Below are 23,456 nucleotides of genomic sequence, written 5' to 3'. Positions count from 1 at the left end.
ACAATTTTACTAAAAAATTATGCATAATTTTTGTCCTAAATTTATGGAATTAGTCAACATTTTGTGCTAAAAATATTCATTACAAGCAATAAAAGTAGAAGATAATATTAGTAAAACATAAACACTTTTGAACAGCCAAACTCGTTTTTAATATATTACGTCTAAATAATAGCTTAAAAATGCGAATGTAGTTTAGTGTCCAAGAACTTTCCTAAAATATAATACCGTATTTCCTCACGTATTTTCCTATATCCTTTTACTGCTTTTATTGTCCGAAAATCGATTAATTTACTTTTCGAAAGAAGCGGTTATAGCAAAATCATAACAAATGAATAGTGCTCATGGATAAATTACAGGTAACTATCACAGTATGATTTCTTCAAAAGAATCCCACATTAAAATAAAAATACCTAGTAATATTTACATTACAGTATTTAATAAGATAGCTTCAGTTCTATCAATCTCAGCCGTTCTTAGTGTTGCCTTTGCTACTCCTTAGGTCTTTAATCGTCTATGAATAATCAGAGAACGTAAATAGGCAGCCGACTTAACGAAATCGTAGAATAAATGTTAGTTGGTTTTTACTTCGCTGTGATGGGTCGGTTCTAGTATTAGGCTGATATGATGTTACACAGTTAGAAGGGAAAGGTCCGGCGTTACCTTCGCGGGTAGTTTACAGAGACGAGAACAATTACTAGGTGAATGAATCCATTTTAAAATTTAGGGAAGCTCGTTCTTTGAATGCATTAGGAAAAAGAACATTACGCGAACATTTTTTAAATTTTCAGAACTTTGAGCTAAAAAGATAAAGCCAGAGGGAAAAATACGCGAAGGGAAATGTACACGAGGGAATATGGTAATTATTAGGAAAAGTTAGAGAAAATTTTCTTGGTGACATGTCAAAATAAATTACTGGAATAGTTAAAACATGACGCCTCCTTAATGGTGTGGTGGTGTATTGAGAATACGGCAAAGCACACTAGGGCTATCTGCCTAAGGGGAGGGATGCCTTCGTGGAGGACTTTCTAAGGGGAACTGGCTCGTATACATGTTACACATGGGGAAAACCACGAAAACGCCCATGCAGCCAGCCCGTTCGCGGGATTCGAATCTCGGACCGAACTACCAGTGTTCAGCGATTTTACCGCTCGGCCGCTGGTGGGCCCTCCTTAATGTAATTTAAGCAATATTATTTGTCGCCAAATATACAAGAACTTTTAATTAAACAAATCAATAACATTTAGTAAATATTTACGTAATAAACTGAAAGGAGAAATCATTACATAAAATGCAGTAAAAATCTCGAAACGGCATTTTGCGTTGAATCACTCTAGTCTGAATCACTTTTCAAAATGTTGCCACCAAATATTTTCGCTCTGTATTATATTTTGAGAAATTAAATAATGAAGAATCTGCATGAATGTATGTATATTTCTCCCATTGTGAAAAAAACGACGGTACTTAGAGGTATCAAATTTTGAATTACGTAATCCTCCATCCGATCATGGGGATCTGGAAGCCCGAATTTTGAATTTCAAATTTCATTTATTATCTATTTCATATTTCCTAAAACTTTAACTAATTTTTGTTCAACAAACTCAACGATTTGAAAGCGAGTAATGGCAACACTGTATTAAAAAAAAAATTAATCTCTAGCGCTCGAGGCTGTGTATCAGAAATTCTAGAGATATGTTTGTTTAGAGATATGTCTGTTTTTAAATATTTTGTTATATTACTGTTGAATTGAATTTTATGCGGTTTAAATACGAAGAACATGATATTTAATAAATAAGGGTAATAATATTTAATAAATAGGTTTTCGATAATATAGAATTAACACGAAATTTTAATTCTATATTACGCCCCCTCTGGGCGTAAACTTCTGACTGTTGCGCAGAGATTGAGCTATGTTGTAAAATAAAACAATAAATTAATTGCATCCATCTTCATCTAATCTTTATTTAATTATATTTATTCATTATTTAATTTCGTTTAATGTTTGTTTAATATTAACTCTCAAAAACGCATGCAGAATTATAAAGTTGGATTTATTCTTTCCTTGTTAATTCCCCCATTCTCATTCCCATGCAATTCATATTATAGAGAGTTTCACGCTTTCGTTTATTTGATTCAGTAGAGAGAACTGGGAGCTTAATAGTATAAAATATTGTCCTTTCAGTTTACATTCATGAATAATGCAAAAACATTGTTTATAACATATGTATTAAAAACGACTTTGGCCGCTATCGAAAAAGGGATTACTTTTAAAGTGAAGTGTGGCATAATTACAAATAAAATGTATCGTTACCTCTTGTTCTTTCGAATTTTCAAAAGTTTTATAGGAATAGGCATTGTGCAAATCGGCAAAATTTCTCCTGTCATAATTAGAATATATAAATAAAATTAAATATGGCAGCAAAAGCGGTAAAATTAAGCAAAAAAACAAAACAAAAACAAAACAAAAAGCATTATGATTATGCTGGTTTGTTATTACTATGTGTAAACGCTTTTTTTTAAGTCATGAGTTCGATTTTTTGCTTTCTTTTTTTTTTTAATGTAGTTACCCTTCATACACATTCCTTAAAACGTTTCGTTTCTTCCATTATTATTTTCTAAATTTTGCTCAACTATCACTTCAAATCTTTAATTATGATCAAGACCCGGATTTTGATGACATAGCTTTTTTTACCATCTTTTGAGTATTTTTTTTTTTTTTTTTTTTTGTAACCTTTTTAAAAGTGTGACTTGAACTTTAAAGGTGTTTTTACGGTGACTTGAACGTGAACTTAAGATGGGTTATGGCGTGAGTGCATCGTTCTGATATTTTTGTGGTGGCCACATTTTTAAGCTTTAGCCACTTCTCAAGCCAGACATGGTGGTCATTTTATTATGGAACACATTAGAAGGTATTTCTCCCCGCCTTCTTAGCATGCCTTCGTAGTGTAGTGGTCAGCACTCTCGACGCGTATTCGAGAGGTCCAAGGTTCGATTCCCGCGAGGGCATTGCTCATTTTTCATGCCTCCTGCTTCCAAAAACGTAATGTCTCTACAACCTAATAGACGGCCACCGTTATCTCCTCTGAAGGGACAGACAATTTACACCCATGCCTTCTTCGGGTTTCGAACCTGCTCTCTTTAGAACGGCAGGCAGAGTCATTAACCACTTTCAAGTTCGGGCGCCTTCACCGTTCTGACACCCTGATAAGGAGTCCTTGGTGTGAATTCTTATAAAAACATTTACCTTTCTTTTATTTTGAATGTGAAGTGTGCCAAATTTCATCAAGATCAGAATAAAACTGCGAATTGTTATTAGAGACCAAACACACAGATACTCTCTTATTTATGTAGACTTTTTTTTTATTTTAGATGGGACTATTTTTATTTTTTAGAGGAATTTTTCCCATTTTAAGTGCATATTCCGGCCCTTTTTAAATGCATTTTGAATGAATTTTTAGGTCATCAAAATCCGGACTCTGCTTATGGTAAATGTTCTGCTATTCCAAACTAAAACTGTAATACGTAAGATTTAAATTGCTACTCACGGCAAAGAACTGCCTAATAAAAAATTTGCAGGCATCACTAATTTAGGATCGCCTTCCAAAAGTACAATTTCAAATATGAAATAAATATTGCGTCATTATTGTATTTCTCCCGTTTATCGAAATAATAAAAAAAGCATCTCTTTTTATAATTTGTCAGAAATCCTATTTAAAATAATTCTAATTAGGCCATATGCAAGAAGACAAAATAAACTATTATTTTTTACATATCCTAATTTGCTGCAATCGAATTTTTTTTAAATTTTTTTGCTCAGTTTTATATTACTGCTAATTATCTCAAAAGAAACGAATGTTTTCAGCTATATACATTGAATGTATTTTAATTTAAAAATTAGCGGAAATAGCTCTTAGCTTGAATTTCAGCAAAATAATAACAACACACAGTATTTCCTTGCGTACTTTTCCCCATTTTCAACTAATTTTTTGGTTCAAAAATCGAGAGGGGAAAATTATACGAATAATTTAATTTTCAAAGGACGCCGTTACAATGCGAACCTAACACATGAAAAGTAGTAATGTATAACTATAGGTAACTATGAAAATATTATTCGTTCGAAAGAAAACGGCACTCCAGTAACAACACACTGTAATATTAACGTTACAATATCTAATAAGATATCTGAATTTCCTGTGTAATGTATCTGCTTTCCTGTGACTTAATTCTTATCCGTTGTTACGCCTGTTTCTACTACTCCTTCGACGTTAGAAGGGTGAATTCTTGGTGAATTTCACTGAGAGTTTGTCAGAGATTTTCTTTATTAGCAAGACGAAAACAATTACCAAGCGGGCAAATCCATTTTAAAATTTAGGGGAGTTCATTCTCTGAACGCCTTGAGAAAGCGAAAACTTGGGCGCATATGTTTAAAATTTTCAGAACCTGGCTCTAAAAAGCTAAGGCGAAAATTACGGGAGGAAATACGGTAATAACAATAATAATAAATGACTAAATAAGCAATAAAATAAACATAAAAATAATACATTATAAGACTAATAATAAACAATATATAATTAAAATAGGAAGAAACGTTAATCAAATACATTCACTGGCTGTAATAAAATAAATGTTTTATGACAATTTTTTTCATTTTAAGTCTTTATGCAAAACAAAAATTTTTGTCACAAAATCAGCTCTACAAGCGGAAGCAGCCAATTTCAGACCCCCTCCAATGCCCGGAAATTGATTCATTAGGCTACCGATGAAAGCCGGATACGTGCTTCAACCATTTCTTGTCGAATAGATGAACCCCATCGGTCATTTAATCACCTTATCACAAAAAGTGCTGCGTATGTTGCACTACAGGCAGCGACCCTGAAACTATAAGGAGAATAGGCTAACACAATGCAACCAAGCATTATGTTGATATCAGACTTACAAATGCGAAATGCTACAGATAATTTTTTCCCAAATACGCTTTCCTACAAGAATTAAGAACAGGCTTCTACTGGTTGGCTGAATTAGCGAAACAAAGCTTAGGGCACACTTTCTTTCCACATCATAAAATGAGAATATGTATGCGAAACCACATAACTAAATATTACTTTATCCCCAATGATGCAGACAGAAAAGTGCCGTTCAAAGGTGTTCTAGGACAGAAGCATTTTTCTGAAATGTATTTGTGTATTAAAACGAAAACATTGGCGCATATTATCTGAAGTTGGCAAACTGTATCAACATATGAAAAGAAAATATACTTTAGCAACTTTAAACTAATATTTTAATTATTAAATAAGGATTACGTGACACATTAAAAAATAAAGCACTTACATTTGTCTCCAAATCTTTCTGTAATTTTTAAGCGGCATTCTTCTTCCCAAGTACATAATGATGTTTTCGTTTAAAAGAGCATCTGATAATTGTAGAGACTCGGCATCGCGCAAACCTCAACTAAAACGGTTATGTACTAAAAGCATCTCTCCTCCTTTAGTTTGTCTCTCCTTTAGAAATTTTGCGGTAAAATTGTGTGTTCCTGTAGAAAATTTACAGTAGAATTCCTGTAGCATTTGATAGCAGTTTCTTCTACTGCTGATAAAATTCCACAAGCACAAATTTTAAAATTAGGTTTAAAGCAAAAAATATCACGATTTGTTTATAAGAACCTTTTGGAACTTGGAAAATAACAAAAGGAACTCACACGAAAATGGCGACGCTGCTTAATTGAAGGACTGTTTTGAACATGGTTGCCTAAAGAATGGTTATGCGCATGATTGCCACATTACGAAAATTTCGGAATTTCCACTAAAGTTTTTGCGATAACACGCAAGTGTTACGCAAATACGGAAAAGTGTTTATTATTATTATTATTATTATTATTATTATTATTATTATTATTATTATTGCGTTTTACTTCCGTAGAACTGATAAAACTATTATTATGCAAAATGTTCGAAAACGAGGGGTGCTGTAGACTGAGAAAATAAAGCTCGCGATATTGTTTTGGCTTGTTTCCATGATCTTCTCGCTTTTAATTAATTTTTAATAACTGGTATGAATCTGAGAAATTAGCATCTATGCATTTATTTATGTAAAATTTCTCCTACTGTATATATATAAAAGAAAGCAGTTCTTTACTTTAATTACTTCTTTTGATCACTAACTTAACTGAAATTAAAATTATCAGTTTTTTTTTTTTTTTTTTATTTTCATCAGAGAAGTAAGTCGCATTTTATTACGGGTTTCCTCTCATCGACTGGGGCACTACATGGACAAACCACCTTGCGTCCGTACTAGGCGCGAAGTGGCTTTTCATGTCAGAAGCTCCGATGACAGCAGCAATAAAATCATTCGTTCTTCGCATCGCCTCTATGTTCCCAATCCACAGATTGCCGGACATTTTAAAAATTGAACTCCCTGGTAATGCACCAATCGCTGAAACGGGCTTTCCAGGGCAATCATTTCCAAGGGCACGAAATGAGAGAAACACATTGAAACTGTCAGTGTCCATTGCTCTGCCCACTCGGATGGCATACACCACAATCTTTCGGGACAACATGGCCAACCGTTTTGGGCAGTCGGAACCGATCCGTGTAGCTTACGTTTCTAGAGCTGAGATTGTCAGAGTATAAATCTGAGCCAAAGTATGGTAAAACTTCGAGCAATTAACTCTGCGTATACAAATGCTGTAATTCTCTATTAATATAGATTTATCTTACCGCATAAGACTGAGATTTTCATACACAGGTAATTCTGATGCCCGTTTCGTTTGACCTTTGGCAATTCTTTGCCGAGGCATAGGATTCGGATGTCTTTGTGATGATCTCTGGAATCGGGTTGACATGGTCCGTTTGCGAAGCGTGTACACTTCCTAAAAGGCAGTAAAATATTAAAAAATAGTTATTTTGGGGTAACTATTACATGTTCATTATTTGTGATTTTACAGGTGACAGTTAGCCAGGCAGATACAGGTATCTCTCTTATGAAACGGTTTCGTTCTTATAAAATAAGAAAACTGTAAAAACCCTCGTATAGCACGGCAGCAGTTTTCATTCTAACGTGTGAATAAAAAACAGGAGTAAACTCTCTTGTCCTTTCCGTACGTACATCAGTGATCTTCGAACTGTGTCGACTCACGGAATCCTTAGAATTAAAGAGGCTTTCGTGGGAAATGTGTTTCGCACACGAACCAATATCGTGCGTGGAATTTTTAAACAGTTATTTATATTTAACAAAAGATTTAAGTATTATCTCGCACATCCTACCATGCTGTGCTCTATCTATCACAATAACAGCTCTTGACAGATAGTTTGCATCTGTCTAGATAGCCGTAGAAACGAACTCTAACTCATTTTTACTTCCTTGTACAAAGTAAAAAGGAAGTACTGTAACCGCGAAAAGTTTTAGGCGGCACATTTCAACGAAAATATCCCATTTTGACCTCTTTCCAATGCAATTTAACGATGTATTTCCGTGATATCTGTACGTAAAGATAGAATAAAATACTCTTTTCCCCAAAACAAATTCTAAAATTCGTTTAAAATGGATTCTGAAGAGAATTTTTCGTGGTGTCTGTACGTACGTACGTACGTAATTATCTCGCATAACTCAAAAACGCGTAGCCTCAGAACGTTGAAATTTTGTATATAGGACTGCTATAACATGTAGATGTGCACCTCGTATTTTGGTTGCAATCGGCCTCACCAAACGTTATATCCACTCTGTTACCCGGCTCAATGATCTGAGTTTCTTTACTCTTACATGTTTGTAAATTTTGCATTTTTTGCCTTGAAAATGATTGAATTGTGTTGTTCATATCTTCCGGTTAAGGTTTTTATGCTTTAGGAAATCTGCAAGCAGTATTTGTACAATTATCAACAATTTAAATGTTGTTTAAATGCGGTTAAGCCTAATATTTAAATAACATGGCGGACATGTTTGTTTACATTTGAAACAGCAGAATAGTAGATTTCTTGCCAATCTAGAGAGACTAAGCTTCGCAACAACAAAGATAATGCCTTCATTTATTATTGCGAATTAAATCATGCTTAATCCTTTCTGAAATTTTTTCGAGGAAATGAATGTTTAAGATTTACTTCGTAATTTTTAATACAGATATTTTGAGTTTTTATGTATTTTTGCCTTGTCGCGAAGTGAGAACTGAATTAATTGAATGAGAAATACTGAATCGTCTGTGGAAAACTATTTCTTTTTTGTTTTATTTGCTTAATTTCTTTTATACATCATTCTAAATTTATTATAGTATTTGAATAGAACATGTGAGAACGATTAGATAATTCTTCAAATGATATAGATTTTATGCATTCTGAGTTATAATATGGACGAAATGTAACGCTGTTAAGTGAACCTAGCTCCAGAGTGTCACTATGGTAAACAAATATAGTTAATTTTAAAGAGTACATTTATTCTGTTGTGGTTTATGCGCTATCGACTGACGCCTCTTTATTTATTAACGCCTCTTTGTAGATTTAATTCATAGTAGTAGATTTAATTCAATCCAATAAGTTTAAATGAAATGCAAGAAAAAAATGCGTATAATTTAATATTCCGTACAAGAAGTCATGTGATGTACATATCAGATTTTTCTTATACGTTTCTTGTAGAATAGCTTTTCAGTTTGGTGCACTTAATGACGAATTTACTTCAATTTGGTGCACTTAATGACGAATTTTCTTTCCCACGGCCACTATTCACCAAAACCAAATAACAATAAGACCCCTACTTCAAATATACCACCCCTGTTGCTACAGCAATCGCTAGCAACTAAACATAATGGCGATGGTACTTCTTCCAATAGAGAGACAATACTCTTCACCCTGGTTTAATAAATAAAGAGGCGTCAGTTCCTTGAAATTTCAACAGGAACAATTAATCCAACTTTGGCGGGATATACCCCAACTTTTATTTCGATGGTAGTCAACTTCTATGGTCGACAGGATAATACATAAGTACCATTTTTTTAATTCATATATTTTTTCCTGAAGATGCAATACAGAATATATTATGTATGAATTGTTATAAACTTTACTTCACCATTGTTAAATAAGAAACTACTTGCCGTGAGAGGTTTCTTCTTCCTCTTAGGGAGGAAACTAAACTCTTAAGAATTTTTGCTAATTACCAAACTTTTAGTGATCGTATAGTGAATTTTAATGCATTTGCGTTGTGAAAAAATGCATCCCGGGACCGCGCCGTGAGAGGATCGTAAACATACGAAAAACATGTACAAGATATATAGGAAAAACATATTAAATATATAAAGAAACATACTGTAATAGGTTTCCAGATTAAATATCAGTTTATTCATATTCATCACAAAAAATAAAATCTTAACCTCATCAGAGAGTCTAAGGGGAATTCTTCAATTTGTCATTTACTTTTTTTTTTTTTTCCAGATTAAATTCATATAAAAACCTTAAGGTTTGTCTTGGTAATTTAGAAGGGGAAAGGGAAACAATTGAAAGCCTGTGAATTAAATTAAGATTCAACGTTGTTATTTACATTCCAAGGAAAATCGTTGAAACCTTACTTGAAGTTCAAACACAAAAAAAAATTGACTTATCTGGTCTTGAAGTGGAGGACTCGTATCCTAATAAGCGTTGACGTCGGCGGGGCTCATTTTTACGGTCACAAATGGAAGTTTCAGAAGACATCGTCCTGTCCTAGCACTATTGGCGAAACACACACGCAGGTAACTGGTTTCCATAACGACGAAGCTACTTTAATTCTGGAAAACAGAAAACAGGTGCACTGCTGCCCAGCACGGCTATCCGCCTGGTCTTCAAAGTCTTAAGTCAACACGCAGGTAACTGGTTTTCATAATGACGAAACTATTTTAGCTCGGGAAAACAGAAACAGGAGCACTACTGACCAGCACGGCTATCCGCCTGGTCTTGAAAGTCTTAAGTCACTCGCCCGGTTCAATTTCGCCTTTTTACCAGAACGCGGCAGGGAAGCATCTCTCTTCGTAAATTACATCTTTTTCAAGCAAGTTTCAAGAGTAACCTCCAAAAGTAAGTTCAGCAAGCCAATCCGCAAGTCTCGCCTCTTAACCAAAACGCGGCCGGGGAGCATATTTGCCGCTCCCCGCCGGGAAACATCTCTCTTCGTAAATTACATCTTTTCTATCGCTTTCAAGCAAGTTCCAAGAGTAACGTCCTAAAGTAAGTTCAGCCAGCCAGTAAGTAATCCAACTCAAATTTTCTTCGTCTCCTTCACAAACGCGGGCTCCCACTATGGCTTCACTTATCGCCCCCTTAATTTTGGCAAAATTTGCGTTTTCAACCCCTGAATGCGGAAATAAGGGTGATCGCGCATGCGCGCCCTTCTTCACTTAACCAACAACCGGACCCTCAATCGCCAAAAACCTGAAAGATTTACATTGAAAGTCAAGTAGCAACCTTTGACCTTTCTGTCACGTACTTCCTCTCTTAAGGTCAACTACACAATGAAATTCCTTCTAGAACATTTTAAAGGACAAAGCGCGCGAAATCATGACTTAGCAAAAAATTGCCTCCCTTTCCCTGCTTCTTTTCACACTGAATCAAAGCTTGTACAAAAATTGCAAATAAAAGAAAAAATAAATAATATTCTTTTAAACTAAATAATATTCCCAGAAGCATCTGTTTTTCATCAAAATTAAAGCATTAAGATAAATAATTCAGAATCAAATAAAATTAAGATTTCCATAAATCAGAAAATCATTCACCTAGTTTTTAAAACGCTATCAGACAAATTCCCTACACAACAGAATCTTGATGCTCACCTGAGAGGATCTCTTCTGAGAAGCACCGTCAATCTGACTCGATGTACCAGCTACCACTTCTGGAGGTATTAGACCAAGCTGTGCTGGGTCTGAAAATAAGTTATTATGAAATGTGTAGTTTCACTTTTTTATTAAATTATGCAGTTCTTAATTCTTAATTTATATCCTTAATTTCCTTTATTTATGTAAAACAATATATACAGAGTAATTGCACCATTTTCCATTCCATCATTTTCGGTATTTCATGACAAACTTTAAATATGAAATTTGGCGTATACACTAAAAATTCGATGGTTTTATAACCTGAAAAAGGTTTTCATATTTCATTTTCACCTTATGTTCGATCTTCATTTATCGATCGAAGCGTCATAATAAGTCCTGAAAGTTTACGTTTAATATTTAAATTTATTTAAATTTCATGGCAGCAGTTGCACAGGTTTGAAACATAAGATGAATTATTACCTACGTAGTAGTCTTCATAATCCTGAAGGATATTAGTGCCAAAAAACACAGCTATTTCTTCTGGGAATCTCAAATCCATGAAGATGATGATTACCACCAATACCTCGCAAAGTAATCCTGTAAATAAATAAAGGTATTCACAGTTTCCATTAATCAGAAGACAAACAAGAACTGAAATTATACATAAGGGAATAATACAAAAATTATTTTAGCTTCAAAATCAAATTTAAGAAGCATTTAATATAACTACAATAGGAATTAAGGTAATAAGCTGAAATTTGGAAGAGATAGTCTTCGTTCAAAGAGATAGTCTTCGTTCGAAGAGATAGTCTTCTAAAATCCGTTCGTTTTACATTGTAGGGTTTATATTTATTTTAACTAACATTTATTTTAAGTTTAAACTATCTTTCCTGTCAAGCTTTACTTTCCCCTGGAACTGCCAATGCCAGAGTATGTAAATTTTAGTAGAACGCGCAAGGATTCAAATTATCAGCGGAAGTATTCTGAGTTAAATAGAATGGAAACGAGTTCGAGGTGTGCTGTTATTACTTCACGAGCGCGGAGGTAGTTAGCCAGAATTTGAAGAACCCCGCGTTTTGGCCTGTGTGCTTGCCTCGGAGAATTGTTAATCGTTCAACGTGGTATTCAAAGTTTGCTGAATTAGCAGCGGTATTGTAAAACGCGGTGAGATTAGTTACGTTTAGAGAGCCTCGTAGTTAGAGTCTTGTTATTATTTCTTTTCATGTTCTTATTTTTATTTTACCGCCGGGTCGGCGTAGTTTGTGAGCGTCAAGAGCACGCAATTGTAATTTCTTAAGTTGAATAAAAAGGGACTTAAACCCTTAGCAAGACTCTGTCTAAATTCCAGTTTCAACAGTCACCTCTTGGTTGCGTGCAGGTTGGAGGCGCGCAACTCTACAACATTGTTATTAAAGTTGTAGGGATTTATATTTATTTTAACTAACAAGTTAAATTTAAGTTTTTTCCTATAAGCCTTAATTCCCCTAATTGACAGTGCCAGAATATTTAATTTGGTAGTGCGGGTGAGAAAATGATTTAGCTCCATCAATTAGTTGAAATTTTACTTTCCTGTTCTTAACTTAAAGATATTAAAAACTTTACAAATGAAAAGTGCATTTAGATTCGTATTAAAAATTGAATACCGAATTTCCAATGAAAAAAAAAACTTAATTTACTTTGTGAAAACCGCTTGCTTATCTTCTAAGTAACAACTGTATGTGTAGTAAGTACGTGTAGGAACTATAGAGGAGAAGGGTTAAAAGTACCCCTTTATTAAATTCTTTAAAATCTACAATGCGTCAATTTGACACTAACACACTACGCTTAATTCGGGCAATAACAGAACTAAACTAAAAATTCGAAGATATTCACAAGTAGTAGAAATTAAGCTACAGGGCTCAGAAAACTCTTGCTACTTAAAACCGCGTCGAAACTAGTGTCAACAAAGTAAATGCTGTTATGCTACGTAAACCAACAATAACTGCGAAATCAGAAGCTCACGCTACAAAGGTGATGGCAATAGCCTAACTCTCTAACTTTCCTTCTAAAACTCGATACTTGCACGTTTTTTTCTCAAGGTAGAATTTGCATTTTCTCACGCGCGCTACCAAATTAAATATTTTGGCACTGTCAATTAGGGGAATGAAGGCTTATAGGAAAAAACTTAAATTTAACTTGTTAGTTAAAATAAATATAAATCCCTACAACTTTAATAACAATGTAAAACGAACGGATTTTAGAAGACTATCTCTTCGAACGAAGACTATCTCTTCCAAATTTCAGCTTATTACCTTAATTCCTGTTGTAGTTATATTAAATGCTTCTTAAATTTGATTTAAGCTAAAATAATTTTTGTATTATTCCCTTATGTATAATTTCAGTTCTTGTTTGTCTTCTGATTAATGGAAACTGTGAAAAAATTTTAAATAATGTTTGAATATCTATACATATAGTTTAAAAATATTAGTATATATAGTATATATAGAAAGAAAATAAAAGGAGAGGTAAAAAAATAGCTAAGGCCGTAAAGAAATTCGAGAATCTTCTATGTAACAACGTCAAATTAACCAATCACATACTAGCTCTATTTATGCCAAATAGTGAACTTTTACCTTACGAAAGTATTTAAACATTTACCTGATAGAATTATTTTAGTCAACAGATTTTTCAAAATTTTCATTGGACATTCAAAAAGACATTGGACACTTTTTTAATGACTTTTAAAATTATATTTGTCTTAATATATAGTTCATTTAGAAATTACTATGTTGTTGTAAGTGTAAATTGTATGTTTAGTAATTAATAATCTGTATATGACAAAAGTCATGAATCATGACCGGGGCATAGGAAAACCTGCATCCTATGTCTTTGATGCTTCCTCATGTCTATCCTCATATAATAAACTTTCTCTTGCTTCTCTAATTCACTATTGCTTTTCTGCCACCCAGCTCTCCCGACCTTTATTTTGAAGGGGGGATATGTAAGATATAACAAAATAAGATAGCTACTTTAAAAGTAATTGGCGACCTCAAAATTAACATTCAAGATTTGGTGATCTCCCCTAAATTCATGTATTCTCCCAAATTCGAGAATCTTCTATGTTATGTAGCAACATCAAATTAACCAATCACCGACTAGCTGTAATTATACCGCAGATTTGGTATAAATACCGATATTTGGCGAATTAATCTGGAGAATACTATTTGCGAATTTTCTCAGACGTCAGGGCCAATTCCGGAATAGTCACGCTGCATGCACTATTTCACTTGTAAAAACATGCCTCGAAATGAGCTTTCCTTTCTTTTAAGTTGCCTTGCACTGCCCGCGTAGATTTCTCGCGTTTTGCGTGCTATGACGTATCGTTTGATGTATTGCTACTGATATTTGCATACGCATCATCTTTCTACTGAGCTTGCCTTTTGTTTTACTGATCAAATAAAGCACTTTTCTACAATGTCATGCCAATATTTTATTTTGGAAAATGAATTGATTGTTTATGTTTTTTCACACTCCTGTATATAAAACTGCAGCATCATGAAAGAAGCAAACGAATGAACTGGAACTTACCGGAAATGCAAAGCCGTTTATGCCATCCAAATAACTAAAACTTCAGAATGATATAGCACATGCGTGGGATAACTCCTGAAATGCTGTATTAGTGATTTAAAAAGAAGGCCATAGCCGGAATGTTAGAAGTATAATAAGGTTTCGTTATCTACCAGCTGTTTCATAGAAATTTACTATGTCTCATCGATGACAAAGGATCTCATATTAGTAAACTGCATGTTTGATAATTTGGATTAACATGAGCTTAGACAACAGATTTGATTGACTTTGCAGGAGATTAAATTCAATGATTTACATTTATTAAAATATGGCAGGTTGATCTTACATAAGTATAAAAACAATAACGATTAGTAAAGTTTCACGTTAATTAATAATTCGTTTGTATCTTCCCTCTCGAGTATTTTCTTCCTAGCTCTTTAACGCCAGGCTCAAAAACCCTTTTTTAAATATTTGCGTCATTTTCTTGAGTGCGCTCAGAGAAAGAGGTTCCTAAATTTTAAAATGGATTCGTCCACGTAGTGATTGCTTTCACTTTACTAACAAAGACAAATAATCGTAAACTAACATTCATGGTCACACTTACCCTTTCCTTTCTAACCGTTGAGCATTATATTAGCATAATACAAGAACCGACTGATCGCATCGAAGCAAACACAGATTCATTCTACAATTTCGCCACAACGGTTGCAAATTCACCTTCTCTAAATATTTTTGAATGGTTTGTGGCCTAAGGAGTAGCAGGTTTTGGCTTATCTGATGATAGCAAAGTAATCGAGGGCTATCTGCCTAAGGAAAGAGATGCCTTCATGGAGGATTTGCTTTGAAATTGGCTCGTATCCACGCTACCTATCGCAAAAACCACGAAACCTCTCATGCAGCCAGCTCGTTCACCGAATTACGAACCCCAGACCGAACTAACAACGTTCAGCGACTTTACCATTTGGCCGATAGTGATCCTAAGGAGTAGCAGAGACAATATTCAGAGTGGGCATAATTCACGTTACAGAAAACTAGAAATGAATGTGTGTTATTAGATATTTTAATGTTATATTATTGTGTATTTTTACTGAATTAAGTTTCTTTTGAAGACATAATATTCTGATATTTACCGATAGTTTATCCTTGACTACTTTTCATTGATTATCTCTTGCCGAAGCCTTGCTCTTCGGAAATGAAATGACTCATATAACCTCTCCCTCTCGGTTTTTGGACAATTAAAATTAGTTAAAAAAAAAAGGGAATATACGTGAGAAGCCAGGACACTGAAGCTAGAAGAGGCTCTGACGTCACAGATAGTCGTCACACGAACCCTGTTCCTTCCAGCAGTACAGTAACTGTCTATCTAATATAAAATCTTATAAAATCATTAGTTGTAGTCGACACGTGTCCACTTACCTGTGAAAAGAACCAACCAGAAGCACCATCCGTAATGAAGAACAAGAGGTTTAGAATCAAATCTTATCTCAACAGGTACCGCATTTCGGATGGAAGCGAATAAGATATTGGCCAGTAGTAAGCATCCTCCGGTCAAACTTAAGAAGTAGGCTCCGTAACGAATAACCATGAAGAATAAAATATTTGTAAGGAGCCATAATGGAAAAGCCATCCTGTAAAAACAACGAATAAGTTTACGTTTTATGCTTAGTTAAAACATTACAATGTAGTAAAATCTGAAAGGATCCGGATTTTAATGTGGCACAAATACTTTTGTTAAGGGTTTTTTCCCCCTCTAGCTGAGCATCGCAGGTTGCCAATGTGCTCTTGGACACACTCCTGCTGACACAATTTTGTTTATCTTTTTAGCTTTATTCTTTGCATTTTCGCAACATAAAATTCAACAGCAAAGTCATAAAATATTTAAAAACAACATATCTTTAAATTACTGTAATAAAGTGTTAGGGGTTGCCGTATATTTCTTTTACTTTTATATTCGGTAGATTATTTCTTTAAAAATAGCCGCTCGCGCGGTCATTCGTCTGAAAGAGTTATCGTAAGAAAGAAAACTACATAATGTTCTCAATAAATCCAGCTGGTGTCGTAACATAGAATGATTTAATGTTTGTAATTAGACGTTTCATGATTTAAATGCATTTTTATCCAAATTAATCATATTAAAAAAAACAGAAAAAATATTCTTAAGAACTGTGTTTATTGCTTTTAAATCCATCAGTTTTTACGTCAGTAACCTTCCAGATTAAATTTGAAAGATAAGAATCTTACATTTTTCTGAATTTCAACAATCTGACGCGTAGGAAGGAAAAATGTTTTATATACAACGGTTCTCGCACTGCTCACTTACAAAGCTTTGGATTAGCTAATCAAAAATTTATTAAAACTATATAAAATATGAAATAAATCAACAAATTCGAAATTCCCAATGTGGATTTCAAGTATGCCGAAACTCTGGTCTAGGACTACGTGTATTCGAAATTGGATGGCTGTAGGTGCCGTCCTTTTCCCACAATATGAGGAACATACATATATACAAAGGTGGCTATAATTAATGCTATATTATTAAAACCCGCGTAGAGAACGTTCCGGTTTAGATGTAGTTCTTTGAAACTTGGTATGTACGTTATATGGACCGTGGGGAAAAGAAATCTGTAATACAGATTAATAGTTCATATTTCGACCGACAGATGGCGATGTAAAAAGAACATTACGCAAATCTGAAGCCCTTTAAAAAGCCAGTGCGCCCTTAGAGGCACATTAATTTATAATAGCCGGAACACAGACTGCAAAAATGCATGCTAATCACAGACCTCAGCGACAGTTGGAAGTCGAGTTGTGAAATCATTCTGCAACAAGCCTTTAGAAAAGCAAGATCGTGCTTTACTGATCAAGCCGTTTTATCAGAACGGTGGTGATTTTTCAATTGCACTGCGATAATTTTGACTATTGAGAGGCTTACGAGAAGGACCTGTTTCGAGGCAGGTTTTGAAAAAGATGACTCGTAAATTTGAAATGACTGGGGAGTTATGCGTGCTGAGGGGAAACAGCTTTCAAATGAAACTGTGAAAGTAGTCCGTGTTCTGGCTCCCAGTATTCTTCGACAAGTGCTTTAGCGGTGTCACGTGATTTGTCTTCGTCTGGGTCAGTACTTCCTACTAGAAGAAAGCCAGGACACTGAAGCTAGAAGAAGCTCTGACGTCACAGATAATCGTCACACGAACCTCGTTCCTTCCAGCAAGCTCAAAGCCCCATAGTAACAGTACCCCCTGTCTGGGTAGACAGTACGGAAGCTTCTGCTATCCATTGTAGACTGGTATCCATACAAGATCCAAGCTTTCCAAGAACTCCATCTTGCAGACTCGGACACACGCATTGATTTCAGTTGCCATCTTTTAGCCTGATTAACCGTTTACAGCCATGGCCTTGGAACATTTGGTGGCAACAATATGAAAAGTGATTTAGCCAGAATGTGGTTCAAAGAAAGCTCTGTCCCGTCAGCTGTTTTTAGATGGAACATTCATCTCGCATGCAATTTGAGTTTCAGACCACTGGCTTCACCAATAATTACGTTTGGCAATACTAACAACAGAACAAAAAAAATGTAATTATTTGAGAAATGGAAGTAAATACTCACCATAATGCAATGTGACAGTACCAACCAGCAGTTCGGTAATATCGCCCATGACGAAAATTTCCTTCATCTATAGTGAAGTATTCTACAGTCCATAAGATCGGGTATGGCAGACCTTTCCTCTGCGCAGCACGATATTCCTTTTGCAACCTCCCCGCTGTGTTTAAAATAAAATATTATATATCTATATTTAAATAACTATTAGTCGACTTTTAAATGAAGTTTGATTTAGAGACTGACAGAAAATACGAAAAATTTTACTACCGTATTTCCTAGCGCATTTCCCGTTTTCTACTTCCCTGTACAAAGTAAAGGAAGCATTGTAATCGTGAAATATTTCGAGTTTCAGATTTCAACGGAAATGTTTGACTATTTTTTTTGCAGACAGAACAAAGAACTCTTTATTCAAGACGGATTGTAAAATAGATTCAAACTGGATTTTTTCGTGTATAGATATAAATTTATCCAGTCCCCCTTACCTGGTTAAAAGTCTGTACCTGGCCTTTATTTTCGCAGTCGGGGGTTGTAGACACATACTTCCAGATATAGAAATGTTTTATAGAACGAAGATATTCAAGTTGTCGCAATTACAAATTTAAAACAAAATTGGGGGGGGGGGAATAACAAAATTTAACTTTTAATGCGGTCTCCCTGTCCCCATACGTATGTTTGGGAAAGTTTCATACTTGCTATGAAAATATATTAGTACAAAACGTTTGACACGACAAAAAATGAACGTACAAAAAATACGACAAAAAATACGTAAAAAGTACGACAAAAAATGAACGGGATATTTAATTTCAAAACTTGCAATGTTAGATGCTTATTATTACATCAGCTTACCTTGAGGAATCGCTTAATCAAGTTAGATTAATTCGAGGAAATAAGTTTAAATGAAGTGAGGCAAAAAGTATGTATATTTTAATGAACGTACAAGGACGTAACGTGATGCCCACATCAGATTTTTTAGCCATTTTTTATTTTCCGAAATCAGGAAGAGCAGTATACTGAGGCATATCTGATTTGAACTGAGCCGGCCACGTAGCTCCCAAATTCAGTTCCCTTGTCAGTTCCATGGGCACGTCACATGAATCTGTCTTAAAAGCAAAGCAATTATTTCATCTCTTTAAATGAGTAAAGAATTTTTTTTTATAATTCTTCTAATTTGATGGAATAGGACGGAATATTTTTCTTTATCAAAATAATTATAATCATTACTTCTTTTGAGTAAAATTTTTTTTTCTCATTTTTATACTTAATCCCGTAAGATGATTTGAAATTTTTAGTTTCCTGAAAGCATAGTTTAAATCCATGGGCAAAATGTTAGTTTTAAAGCATAATTTACTGTTTATCCATTTCATTTTCTAAAGACACAGTCACAATCTAAAGCCAAAATATTATTTTTAAAACAGTCATAAATCTTTCCCCCTTCAAAATTAAGCATATCAAGTTTCCTGTTTCAAAACTCAAACTTTAAAATTAACATTCAATATGTGACAGAAGGGAAAAAATGGTCCACAATCGTTTATCAAGCAACTCATTAAAGCTGGTACTAAAAAAAATTTATCAATTTCCTGAAGGAAAGTGAATAAACTGCCTTTTATTTCTATCTAAGATAAAAAATTCCTATATCAAATGACAGCAGAAAGTCTGACTTAAATTTCCTGTCATTTGTTTTTCATTTTAAACTAGTGGCGAAACAAATTGCAATAATAAATGCATATCTGAGAGCCTCCCTTATACTTGCTTTACAAAACAGCAAAAAGTTCCTTTTATATTGCAAAAAGTAATTGAGTTGTATACTCACTATTTGTTTTTTCTTAGGCATCTTAAATTCTTTAAAAGAAAGTGTTGACTAGTTACTTTGAATGAATAGTTTCCAACACAATTTTTTGCAACAGTAGCACATTTCTAAGGGACGTGGATCTTTTGTAACACAAACGACAAAGGTAATCTAAATTTTTACAACATGCGGCCCAAGTAGTTATGGTTTAAGAGCGAGTGAATGAGTGACTTCACCATTAAGATGGCTTCCGAAAACGGAGCTGAATCACATGGAATTATACACCGTCACAGCGAGAAAATCTACTAAGTTACAATGTTGAATATTATGTATCACTAGCAGTTTCTGTATTTTACAAAGTCTTTCTTTCCCATAGTTAGTTCATATTAATACACGTTCTGAGTCCCGCCAAATAAATGCTCAGATTTAAACACTTTTTGATGAAAGAATACAAGCCTTAGTATTCTAAGGCTTACTGACCAGGTACTTAGGGGATTATTTAGCTTGATAACTGCAGACTCTAAGAATTATTCTGGTTATCAGCTTTAACTTCTGATTATTTCAAACATAATGTTATTCACGGTGATTTCTGCTTATGCAGTGTCTTCAAATTTTCTGTATTTTACCAGAGACTACATTGTTTTTCTGAAAGAATACAAGCCTTACTATTCTAAGGTACACTAACCAGGTACTTAGGGGATTATTTAGCTTGATAATTCCAGACTCTAAGAATTATCCTGGTTATCAGCTTTAAATTCTGATTATTTCAAACGTAATGTTATTCACGGTGATTTCTGCTTATGCAGTGTCTTCAGATTTTCTGTATTTTACCAGAGACTACTTTGTTTTTCTGAAAGAATACAAGCCTTACTATTCTAAGGTACACTAACCAGGTACTTAGGGGATTATTTAGCTTGATAATTCCAGACTCTAAGAATTATCCTGGTTATCAGCTTTAAATTCTGATTATTTCAAACATAATGTTATTCACAGTGATTTCTGCTTATGCAGTGTCTTCAGATTTTCTGTATTTTACCAGAGACTACTTTGTTTTTCTGAAAGAATACAAGCCTTACTATTCTAAGGTACACTGACCAGGTACTTAGGGGATTATTTAGCTTGATAACTCCAGACTCTAAGAATTATCCTGGTTATCAGCTTTAAATTCTGATTATTTCAAACGTAATGTTATTCACGGTGATTTCTGCTTATACAGTTTCTTCAGATTTTCTGTATTTTACCAGAGACTATTCTGTTTTTGAGTATATTGGAGGTCCATGTTGCCCAAGCACAGTCGCTGCTTTCTTTAAGTGCAAGATTCTTGTATTAACGCAATGAAAGTAATAATGGTCCGTGTCAGCATCCTCTTCTCACTTGCAGAAGAGAGTATCCCTAAGTCTGAATCTGTTGAGATATACTGGGAAAGGCCAATGTCAAAATTTGCGTTAGGCTAGCACGGTGGGTTTAAGAGTGAATGAACTTTGTAGAACTAATATTATCTTACTTATTATTAGAGAAGGATAGTATGGAGAAAATGAGTGTATGCTGTGAACGAAATCAGCTGATCACTGTTCATGTGTAAAGAGTGTTAATTGTTACCATACTTTTTGCATTCGCTATACTACTTATATTTGGAAAGTAAATTGATGAATGAATCCGGATGATGATGATTTGCTCCGGATATCTTCACCTGTGAAAACTATTACTATTACTATTATTGTAACAGTAAAAACAAATTTCAAATTTTGGTTATTGTTTTTTCTTTGGGCATATTTATTCGCAAAACTATATGAACTATTGATACACAACACTGACTCAGTATTTGAAAACATCGTAATGTATGAAAAGGTTTCATTTAATTATTCTCTTCTTTGAAGCTATGGATAACAACGATTTGTAAACAATTTTAAAAAGAATTCTAAATTTTGTTTTGGAAAACAGGTAGATGTTATTTTTATACATTTAAAATTACAAATTTTAAGATTAGAATTATAGAATCAATAAGATGATTGTATTAGTGGAACCTTATTATTAAGGTCTAATTTTATTATTTGCATTTTGAGATAGGTTTTGATGTTAATTTAAAAATATTATGAGGTGAATAAGCTTTGGGGCCCTAGTTGCCTGCTTTAGCTATTGTTTACTTTACTTTTAACTTATTGTTACTTTACATTCTACTTCCCAGCATTAGAAAATGGTATCATCATCTTGGTAAATATGATTCAAAAAGGCGAAGGAAAAAAAGAGGAGAGAATAAAAAATGAGAGTAGTCAAAAACAATCTGAGAGAGATCATTGAGCACTCAAAAAACTTTAGTTTCCTATGTTCGATAAACGAGTTAACATGAATATTAATTACATCAAAAAAGAATTATTCGAAACTCGAAATGGACCATTGGGAAAGGAAACAAAAGTTAAACGTTGGACAGGACTAGTTGGTTATTTTAATTTAAAGCATTATTCGATTATCAGGAGCACACTAATTTGGAAATTTGCATGAATATTCGAGAACAGCATAATAAATTTATAATAATATGTTGCTAACACGCAACAGGTTTAAAAGCTTCTGTACATATTGTGGCATACACAGTGCGTGTTGCCAGCGTTCGCTTTTTCAAAATTCCCATTAAAGGTAAGTGTTTTAGATATCACCAAAACCAAAAATCGTAAGTTTGTTTCGAATTTAGAGGCATAGCATTTTACTCTAACAATACATGGGGACATAAGATACACGAGCCGGTTCCTACTACCATCCGGGACAGATTAGGCTGTCCCGGAGGATAAGGCGTATGCCATCTGAGTAGGGAGCGTGATGGCCAGTTACGGTTTCAATAAGCACCTCATCCTATTTGGTCTCCATGCCTTTGAAAATGGTAACCCTGGGAAATCGGTTCAGTAATGGGTGCATAAGAGAAAGTTCAATTTTAAGTATCTGTTGCCTTTGGCTTGGGAACCCAGGAGCTTCGTGGGAAGCGAGTGATTTTTATTCTTCTTTTGAAGGAGTTTTTGACATGATAAAACTCATCTCCCGCCTTATACGGAGGCGAAGAGTCAGTCCGTATAGTGTTCTGAAGGATGTGGTGGAACACGTAATAAAACTTGACTTCCGATGAAACTGCTTGCCGTATTATAGGAAAATGACAGCTGAATATCCATTCCTTTTCAAAATCCGCTTCATTGGTACTTTGATATACAAAATACCATGTGAAAATTGCGGTATCCAGACACTGTCGCTGAGACAGTTCTGGTTTTAATGGGAATTTAAAAAAATATTCACATCAAGAAGAGATGGCTTTCTTTACGTCCACTTCCTTCAGAAAGAAAGGTGTGGTAATAAATGTGTACTCAATTTCCTTGAAGATAAAAAGGCATATGTGGATTTTGAATCGCTCATATTTCTAGTATTATTCCTTCATTGTAGTACATCATAGTACTAATTCTATCAATATGAAATAAATTTGTTTCGTCAATCCAGCCACAATTCGTCATATTGTATAGGCTTGTCAAAATGTAACAACTTTCTAAAACAGATAATTTGGCAGGGATAACATTCAGGATATATTACAATACCTTCCGTGCAGTACTCTCGAAGATATGGGGTTGGTCAATGTTATATGTTATCCAATTACGTATCCAACTGCACCATAGTGGCTAATGTCTAGCCATCAAGGAGTTTCCATCGGTTATAAGTTCGACGTCCAAAACGCCACTTTGTATAAATTAAAATTTCTTTACCCAAAACCATCTGCAGCCATTGGATCGTAT

General features: G+C 34.2%; 1 protein-coding gene across 2 annotated transcripts in view; it reads right to left on the bottom strand.

The window, feature by feature from the left end:
• LOC118181889 (dual oxidase maturation factor 1-like) overlaps positions 1-23,456 on the bottom strand; it is a 62,568-nt gene that overhangs the window by 2,134 nt on the left and 36,978 nt on the right. Inside the window, exons 6-11 of one of the 2 annotated variants that reach the window (XM_035351121.2) lie at positions 17,913-18,066; positions 15,722-15,933; positions 11,240-11,356; positions 10,778-10,866; positions 6,711-6,862; positions 2,309-2,375 (exon numbers count right to left, since the gene is read on the bottom strand). In XM_035351121.2, the coding sequence (XP_035207012.1) occupies positions 2,309-2,375; positions 6,711-6,862; positions 10,778-10,866; positions 11,240-11,356; positions 15,722-15,933; positions 17,913-18,066 (791 nt within the window). The remainder of the gene's footprint in view (positions 1-2,308; positions 2,376-6,710; positions 6,863-10,777; positions 10,867-11,239; positions 11,357-15,721; positions 15,934-17,912; positions 18,067-23,456) is intronic. The other variant, XM_035351120.2, reaches the window with a different exon arrangement.

Source organism: Stegodyphus dumicola, chromosome 10 (genome assembly GCF_044657685.1).
Source record: "Stegodyphus dumicola isolate Sdum_Otavi_A_Nest chromosome 10, ASM4465768v1".
NCBI classification, from domain to species: Eukaryota; Metazoa; Arthropoda; class Arachnida; order Araneae; family Eresidae; genus Stegodyphus; species Stegodyphus dumicola.
Note: the sequence above shows the minus strand (reverse complement) of the source record. Positions and strands in the feature narration are given on the sequence as shown.